The following is a 9,678-nucleotide window of genomic DNA, read 5'->3' as shown; positions in this document are numbered from 1 at the left end:
AACGCCTAACACTGCTGTTATTAGGTAGAAATAGGTGTGGCGGTGGTGCCGCCGGAGTCGAACCCCAAAGGGTTCTACCACCTTCAAAAGGTTTACACTAACTCCCCTTTCACATAAAAAAGTAAACTTGCGTCCGCTTACATTTGCACGATTAGGACCAAAGTTTGTAAGATTCAATGGACTATATGTGCTTCGGTTTTTTGGAATAAAAAAAATAGATTCCATTTATATTTATTTATTGTACGCCTACGCTTTCACTTTTTAGTCGTTGTTAATTCAATAAATGGTACATATGGCTTAGTTTTTTTATGTTCAGTGTTAGAATTCTAAATTTCTTATTTTTTCATCATATCGTGTATCCAGCTGAGGTGTTTATAAACGGACGTGTAGAAGCCTGGATAGCCCTCGGTCCCGCAGTATCGGAAACCAGAGGAGACCACCCCTACGATGACGAATTTCCTTCTCCATTTTCTGTCTCTGTACATCAGCGGACCACCGGAGTCTCCTTGAATATAAAAAAAAAAACATATTAATCGTCTCAACCATCGTGAAACTTGTATATCATGTAAGCCATTCAAATTCTCTTCACCAACCTATCACAGAAGTCACTGAGAGAGTCCGGTATATTTTTGGGTTCCGTACGATTAAACGAAAAATTGCCCAAATGCGAATCGAACTCATGGACATGGAGAGTTTCTTACCATGAAAGTTGCATTTTTTTATTATTATTTTTTTATCATAGAAACTAGGGTTGTTGCGAATATCAGCATCAGCATCAGCATCCGCTGATTATCAGCTTTCTTTTAAATATCAGCATCAGCATCCGCATCCGCAACAAAATATGTTGATATTTAATGCTGATATTGAAATTGTAACGTGTTCGTTGAAGGCGGGACCGAGCTTAAATCACGTGGAGTTTTAGCCAATCACAGAAGTTTATAAACACAAGTTGTCATCAAACAATCATTCGATTGTATTGACAACGTAATTTGGTCAGACATCAATAAGTTTCGATCATAGTTCAATCAATCAATAACAGAATTATGTATTCAATTAATAATGCCACATCCAGTGAAAAGTGCAATATGACCAAATATTTCGTTATTGAACAAAGATACGACACAGTGTAGTTTTTGTAAAAAAAATAACAAATAAATGCCGACTTCTGTGTCAATGCAGAGTGGAGGGTAGCTGAAGTGGATGTTGGTTTGGTTCTGAAGTCAGTGCTAAATATATTTCGTTGGATAACGGCGTAAACAGCGTGTTCAATATGAGCGCCGGCTTCGGAGATATGTGCTGAGCCAAAATTTGTTTCAGTTGATTTTTCCTTTGTAGTGACATGGAAGTCGATTGCATTTTTTTAATTTTTTTTTTTTCACCTTTTTTAGTGATGACATACTAAAAATCTTACAAATGCACTAGTCGATTTTTGAAAGTTCCCCTCAATTTCTCTGGTCTGCCATCATCAGACCCTTATTTTCTTATAGTGGAACTACTTTGGAAATATCTTTTTTTCCAACAAAATAAATATCATCCAGTTCGGTTCATAAACGATGAAGTTATCCACGAACAAACATAAAAAAGACAAATATACGGTAAAATTGAGAAACCGCCTCATTTTGTGAAGTTGGTTAAAAAAGACTATTCTCGTAAGGGACGTATAAATACCTCAGTATAAAATATATTTATATTTAGTATTTTTAAATATCAGCATCAGCATCAGCTGATATTAAACTGAAGAAATCAGCATCAGCATCAGCATCCGCTGATCTAGTAAAAACCTGCATCAGCAACAACCCTGATAGAAACATGGAAGTATACGTACGACGTGAATGTATTACGGTTTTTAATAGATAAAGCGAAAAACGCCGAAAAATAGCGGTTTCTTATATAGGGAGTTGAGAATACCCTTTTATATACTGACTTCAAATATAAAACGGAATCCTTATACGAGTAAGATCACCCGTGCGTCGGTCCGTTCGTCTATCACAGGCACATTGCTCCGAAACTGCTGGACCAAATGAAATGGACCTACATCATCAGAAAATAGTTCTTTACCTAAATATTACAGAAGTCTTACAAAGAAAAATCTAAGTAGTAAATCTAAGTAACTAAACTCTTAACAGTGACCAATTAACTTTTTCAGTTGGCTTAGATATTTTCCCATACATTACATACATGTAGAGAGAACATATTTTTCATTTACAGTGCTAAATATTTCGGATTAATAAGATAATTTCTAATATATGTATATTATAATTTTTAAAGGCGAATTAGAATTAAAAATAATAAAGTTTTGTTAACTGCACCGTACGACTCATACTTACAATTTGTTTCTCATATATTTCTAGTTGTGTACCTTTTTCAAAATATGTATTTATAGGTATATTGTCTGTGGTTTCTGTGTACATAATATTGAAGAAGCAAGTGAGGATGCAGTTCACCTAATGGTAAGTGGCTACAGCTTCGCTTCCCTTGAAGACTAGTTAGAACGTCTCGGTTAGAATGCACTTATAGGTTTAATACAGACCTTTACAAGAGTCCTCTCCGTCCTTTCCGCCCGCGCAAATATACTGGTTGTCCGGTAAGGGGCTCTGGCAGTCATCAGCTGACACGTATGGCAAACTGACTGATTTCATCACGTCGGTCATTTGACGCACGTTGTCGCTGCCCCATCCCGCCACCGTGAATTTGGTCCGGTTCGTGAAGTCGATATTGTAGTCCTTCAGTGGTAGGCAAATAGGTCTTATGAAGTCTGGAAAGTTTGGGGTTTTGATCAAAATTGATGTAATATTAATATCATTTTCGATGTTGCAAATCACGGGACATGAAAAAGTAAAATCAAAATTCTAATACTCCTGTTTGATTCACTACTGAACAGTGAACAACATCAGGCTTAGTAGGTAATATCTTTTCTGTTTTGGGATTCATTACTTTAAAGTTCGTGCTTAAACAGACAGCTATACGAGATATTCCAAACGTCATCATCAGTTATGACTTGTTCTATCTCAAAATTCCTGAAGGGTTATCAGCCTTCCGTTTGGTTTCTTGTCAGAAATATATAATTACAAGTTGTGACGTTATTTACCTGTGAAATTAACATTATTAGACAATTTGATTAGGGCTATGTCGTTTTTATATGGATCAATCAGTGGACGGTATTCGGGGTGCGTTATAGCCCACTCTACTGATATGTTGAAGTTAGTGATGTTGATCTTATACGTTAGCCACGTAACCATGTCGACGGGACTCGTGGTTATATTATACTCGGATAGGATTACTTGCTTACTGGAAAGGAATTATTTATCGTTAGACTTCATTTAAGCTTGTAGTTCCACACAGGCATTCCGTGTGTCGTGGATATCATGATTAAACATTTTATGCCCAATTTGGTCTCATCACTTGGACTAGCGTGCAAGGTACTCCACTACGCTGCTCCAAAGCGTATGGGTGAAGGCAGGTACGGGTAGTCAGTCCTCATTTATGTCTAGAAAATTAATCGTGACGTGGCAGACTAAATTATATTTTTCTACACAATATTTTGTCAGGCACGGCCCATGACTGCGCAGAAGATATACAAGGCAAATCATGCAAAGCAGAGTACATTTTCTTTTCAGATATGCCTCGTAGATACGTTCATTCAAAATGTAACTAACGAGATTTTGCGTTACCACGAACCATGTCTGACACGTAAGATGTTTGGCAATAGCATGCATGGTAGGCAGTGGCCATAGCTGCTCTTTCTTTGTTTTTGGGAGTATCTAAAGCGCGGCATCGAGTACCTGGAACACGATACTCCATTGTCAGAGAATTATGTGAAGGATGAAGCGTGAAATAAAATTTGCTACTTTCTTTGGTATTGTATTTGGCCATCAGGTGGATCGATGCAGGTAGCATGCAATTTACCTGATGGTAAGTGACAACTGCCGCAGATGAACATTGGACATCTATAACCCACCCAAAAATTAAAGAATCCTGAGACCTGAAATTGGCCGTAGATGTGTTGGTAAACCGGAGGATTACGTGCTAGACTAGGACTGCTAGTGGTAAAACTTTATGGCTACTTCCATGCTTTGGATGTCACGATAAGCCGTTCATTCCAGTTGTTACTATTGAGTTACAGTTACGCCTTGGAACGTTTACGGGCAGATTGAAAACCTTCGATACGGTCGTTCCGCTAGCTCATACGTATTCAACAATCCACGTTTGCTCAACACATTGCAGATGCATTTGACTTTTCACATTTCGTACCATAAGAAGTTGAGTTAATACCTTGTATTTTTTTTAACTTACGGCAAGCTCCTTCTGAAACAATGTGCGGCTGTTAACACGTGTCTATGGGATATAAGGCTACCTCCACACATAAATTCGTTAGGCTCGTATTCCAGGAGCGCTAGCCACGGAAACTCTGCAATGCCAGACTTATTACCGCCTGCAAGTAAATAAGAAAAAATAACATCCACTCTTTAACTACTTAGATTACCATAGTTGTAGGTGTTATGAGCTTAAAAAAATACTTAAGAACTCATTATTTAAATATTAACTACATCGGGAATCGGAAGCAGGGATGTTGCTGGTGCAGGTTTTTACTGTATCAGCGGATGCTGATATAGTAACAACGATGCTGATGATGCTGATATTTTCAGATCAATATCAGCGGATGCTGATGCTGATGCTGATATTTAAAAATATTAAAATAAAACTTCCAAACTGACAAATTTCCAAGATAAGCACTTAATTACTCCCAACTTTGCAAGAAAAGTTTTAACTTGTGAACTAACAATTCAATTTTTTTCAAAGTAATCAAATCTTTTTATCGCGATAAACATACGTGAAGATGTCAGTTGTCGTGTCGGTCACAATTTCTCGCAGTACTTTTTGCGTGATACGATTTTTTAATACGTAATACGAGATTGTTGGTTTTCGATCTCAGTACTTAATAACAGGTATATTCTTCTGGATGCTTTAACCTTGAACGATTTGTGAGTCCCTTACGGGAATAGTCTTTTTGACAAATACTACAACTATGCAGTGTCTTTGTTCAATAACTTTTCACTGGAGCAGGCATTATGAATTGTATTCTTTATTATTTTATTAACTGATTGAACTATGATCGAAAGTCACGTCTGACCAAATTACGTTGACCAAACAATCAAATGAGGGAACAAGTGACAACTTGTGTATGTTAACTGTCTGTGATTGGCTGAAAGTCCACGTGACTTATGCTTGGTTTCGCCTTCAACGAACTCGTTACGACTTGAATGTCAGCAATCAAAATCAGCAACTTTTGTTGCGGATGCGGATGCTGATGCTGATATTAAAAAATAAGTTGATAATCAGCTGATGCTGCTGCTGATGCTGATATTCTCAACAACCCTAATCGGAACCTCCTGAGTGTGAGGCCAGTTTGGTCACCGCTACGCCTCAACTTTTTTTTGCATGAGATATTTCTAAATCTAATGTGTACCTATACTAATATCATACACATTACTTACAGTTAAGCCTAATATATATAACACGTACCTGTATGATACATTTAGTTTATATTTAACTGTGTACTTAATTTAATGGCAGACACTGATTAACAATATTTTATTGGTTTGCTGCCGTTTCGTTTCTTAATAATCATAATAAATTTACCAACCGACAATTTTCAAACTATCTAATCGATAGAGTCCAGTTTGTATCCCGCAAATATCAGGGATTGGAGAATCGTACACACGTGTGTTTATAATGTACTTGTATTCAGTTTCTTTCGAAATACTTTCGTCGCTTTTGTTGACACTAGAGATGACAGGTCGGTATTCGTAACCAGTAGGTTCTGTAGGTGGCTCTGGACTCACGAGAGACCGTAGTTCCCTTGGTGGGCAACACACCTGAAAATATGGAAGAATTTTGTTAGAGCACATTTTTAGGGTTCCGTACCCAAAGGGTAAAAACGGACTAAGACTTCGCTGTCTGTCCGTCTGTCACATGTCTGTCACATGTCTCCGGAACCATAATAGAGAGACACATGAAATTTTTACAGAGGATGAAGTTATTTTAATCTGATTGAGTTTAAATAAAGATGTTTTTATTTTCTACAACTTTCACATTTAACTTTTTTCGACAGGACGTTTGGCTCCCCTGAAAATCGTTAAAAAACATTTACATCACTAAAACTCAACCCCATTTCAATTTCGATTAGGGTTTAATTCATCTTTTACAGAACCCTTGACACCCTTGAGCACACAGATGTGTGCTCAAGGGTGTCTCATATGTCACTCGACCGATATTCACACCCAACTGACCCAACCAATGTAAACACAAGAACTGTGTCATTATAGAAATAGATGTGGCTGTGGTACCAGTCGCCGTGTTATTTATAATTGTCAAATTTGAAATTTACCTCGCGATCACCGCACAGACCAGTCGGTGGGGACGTTTGCTCATCTTGTGACCTGTATTGTATCGTAGAAAGTCCCTTCAATGTTTTGCACTGTGAGCGTAACTTGCACGTTCCATCGTATGCCTTCGACACTTTGCAAGCTGAGCCCGGAACTAGAAAACAATGTTTTGTTATCAAAAGACAATCGGCGCAGTGAATATGTAAGATCCGGTTTTAATCGTCGTTATAAATGCATTAAAATTATTTAAATAATAATCGTAGCGCTCCGGCGTCTCGCAGCGTCGCAGAAAATAAAAAGTAACAGAAGCCAATCTCATGTATGTAATTAATTTATTATAGCTACGCTCGGCCATCGCTCTAGGGTCGTATACTTTAACTGATGCACTCATACTCCAAGCCTACACTAGCCCGCATAGCAAAAAACGTATTCTACAATATTAAAACAAAGCAATTAACATAGTTTTACAATACAAATAGTTTTCACAGCAAAAACAAAACACACAAAATTTTACATATTACAATGTACACAATGGAAAATCCCTAATAACTTTTAAACGGATTACCCTAATTACACAATTCCTTTTGCCCTAACCGTTTTAGACCTAAACCTACCAAATGACATTAAAGACCACACAATATCTACACAAACAAAAAATCAAACCTTACAAAAATGTAGTTAGGTTCGTTTATACTGATTCAAAATAGGAAACTATTATATAGATATAGATAGACTTTAAAACACATACTTGTCATGATCACCAAAAATATCAACTCTTAGTGGCTCGCTTCACCAACAAATACCGACTTACCTCTAAATAATTGGTAGATCAAAAAAAGGAAACTTCACAGTTTAATGTTAAATTTAAACAACCGTGCACTGCACAATTACGGTAACTTTTTTTTTTGTTGCTCCATTTCTTGCACAAAACAGTTCCAAACGCGTGACAGAAGCGAACTGACAGTCGCACATGCACGCGCCCGAGTCCCCCCGAGACAACGTGTCGGTGAGCGGTCTCTATGTGTACGTTGCTCGAGGCCGCTTTGTAGGAAGATTGCCTTCTGTTAGTTTTTATTTTGTGGCAAAAGCTTAGTGAACTAAAATTTTATTTTAATTATTTTGGGGTTTTAAGGAAAAACAACGCTCCTTTATTTTTAATAGTCAGAAGTTACAATACAAATAAATATCACAAAGGTAAGAATAATGTACAGGCAATACATAAAAACATTTTTCATTATCACGTAACTAATGGCTCTCCGAAAAAAATAAAGGTGCCATTTTGATTTTGTGAATTTTTAAGATACTCAATGTCACTAATGTTACAGAGATTAATGTAATCATCTCATTTATTGTAAACGTTGCCATTTTTATGTAACAGAGAATACTTCGTTTTTCATATTTTTATTAACAAGGATTAAGGATATTTTTAAAATCAATATGATGTTAAAGGTTATTTTTTACTTTTCTTATAGATTTGATGGTTTTGTTTAATAACATAACGTTTATATATATTTAAGAACAAAATACCAAACTAAAAAACAAACCTTCAACTTAAAGTTTCTAGGAAATTCTTCACAAATACATTTTGTGTATACGTTCCAATATATTTTTAGATAAGCGAATATACATGTCTATGTCTAATAATACATATATAACAATATTACAGTTGTCGTAGTCGTTGTTGATAAATAAAATTATTTATATATTTTTTGTTATTGTTATCTATTAACTCACCTCATCATCATCATCAACCCATTACTGTCCCACTGCTGGGCACGGGGTCTCCTCTCATAATGAGAAGGAGTAGGCCATAGTCCACCGCGCTGGCCAAGTGCGTATTGGTAGACTTCACATACCTTTGAGATTTTTTTTTTTTTATAAATCTCTCATGTATGCAGGTTTCCTCACGATGTTTTCCTTCACCGTTCAGCAAGTGATAATTAATTTCTAATACGCACATAACTTTGAAAAATCAGAGGTGCGTGCCTGGGATTTGAACCTCGGATCCCTCGATCGAGAGGCCTGAGTTTCTTAACCACTAGGCTATCACTGCTATTATTAACTCACCTGCATCGCAGTAATTCAGAAGGGGGAGCAGTAATATGGCAAGCGCTCTCAGCATTGTGGCGATGACCGAGGCGGCAGACCCTAGAGACGTGCGCACTGCTCCGCGGTTGCAAACACATTGAATGTGGTTACCCAATGAGTATGATATATATATTTTTTGCGGCCATAGAGATGCGGCAATTCGGATCGAATGTTTAAAATGATCAGTAGGTATACATTTTTCGATTATTATTCGATAAAGTAGATTGTCTAGCGCATCGAATCCAAATGTCTATAATCGAATCGCATTGGTCGAATCGATCATAAACTATACAACTCTTTGTGGTTTGCTTCACCAATTTCTGCCTAATAGAAGTTGTATCAAGCGCTGCTAAGTCAAGGTTTGAAGTTTATATTAAGGGAAATGCTTACAAACGTCTGGGTCCTCATGGGTGGCAACGCATCTGTGGCAGACTTGAGGTATGGCCGAAATCCTGTCTACAACCTTAAAATATAATATATGGATACCTGGTGCGAATATGTGGATAAGGCGACCTAGATATAGGTATCTGGAGGCACGGCAGTGCCTCCGCCAAGTCGAGCCAAAAAAAAAGCGGCACGGCCGTACCATTCTTTTCTCGAAGCAATTCGGGCCATTTTTGACCCCTGTAATTTATATATTTTTTAAACATAAGTTTTAGATTGTTTAATAAATAGGTTGTATAAATAGGAAAGGCAACAGGTCTTTTTTACCGCATAATTTAGTTTTGACGTAGGCTGCCAACAACCTACCAGCCTACCCAGATTTTTGGGGTGATAAGCACACCCGGCCACCCTGTAGTTAACAATGTCAATTCTTTGTAAATAATGATGCAGCAAAGATTAAATTTTAACGGAGTCTAGCTATATATCATAGTTTATAGTTTTTTTCTTTTTTTTATGGAAAAGCGCCATCTCTTAGTATAATGTTGCAAAATAAACTGTAAGCAGTACAGATGGAGCCCCCTCCAAAGAAAAAGGGCTGATGCGTGTGTTTACATTTTAATTGTATTTTTTATATAAAGTTAAGTAACCAGATGTTATTAGGCGATGGCTATGACGATTTAGTTTAATTAAAATGTGGTTTTCATAAATGAAATCCAATTAGTAGTAACAATGAATTTAGTTTTTTTTTTTTTTTATAATATAGGAGTAGCAGACAAGCATGCAGTCCACCTGATGATAAGTTGCTACTGCCGCCCATGGA

General features: G+C 36.9%; 2 protein-coding genes across 3 annotated transcripts in view; one reads left to right on the top strand and one right to left on the bottom strand.

The window, feature by feature from the left end:
* The window catches only part of mim (missing-in-metastasis), a 286,624-nt gene that overhangs the window by 138,639 nt on the left and 138,307 nt on the right, over positions 1-9,678 (top strand). The window lies entirely within an intron of this gene.
* LOC140755231 (phenoloxidase-activating enzyme-like) lies at positions 220-9,162 on the bottom strand. Of its 2 annotated transcripts, none has more exons than XM_073090456.1 (7): positions 8,454-9,160; positions 6,389-6,540; positions 5,645-5,876; positions 4,294-4,432; positions 3,089-3,288; positions 2,531-2,755; positions 220-505 (listed from the first exon to the last, which is right to left on the bottom strand). In XM_073090456.1, the coding sequence occupies exons 1-7, from the start codon at positions 8,506-8,508 to the stop codon at positions 336-338; spliced, it is 1,173 nt and encodes a 390-aa protein (XP_072946557.1). In that variant the 5' UTR covers positions 8,509-9,160; the 3' UTR covers positions 220-335. The 2 variants fall into 2 exon arrangements, with proteins under 2 accessions (XP_072946557.1, XP_072946558.1); XM_073090457.1 differs by lacking the exon at positions 220-505 and adding an exon at positions 1,931-2,031 and having other exon boundaries at positions 8,454-9,162.

This window comes from Epargyreus clarus, unplaced genomic scaffold (genome assembly GCF_041222505.1).
Source record: "Epargyreus clarus isolate Ecla_fem2 unplaced genomic scaffold, WU_Ecla_fem_2.2 ptg000032l, whole genome shotgun sequence".
Lineage (NCBI taxonomy): Eukaryota > Metazoa > Arthropoda > Insecta > Lepidoptera > Hesperiidae > Epargyreus > Epargyreus clarus.
The sequence above is the reverse complement of the archived record's forward strand: the minus strand, read 5'-3'. Positions and strand labels throughout refer to the sequence as shown.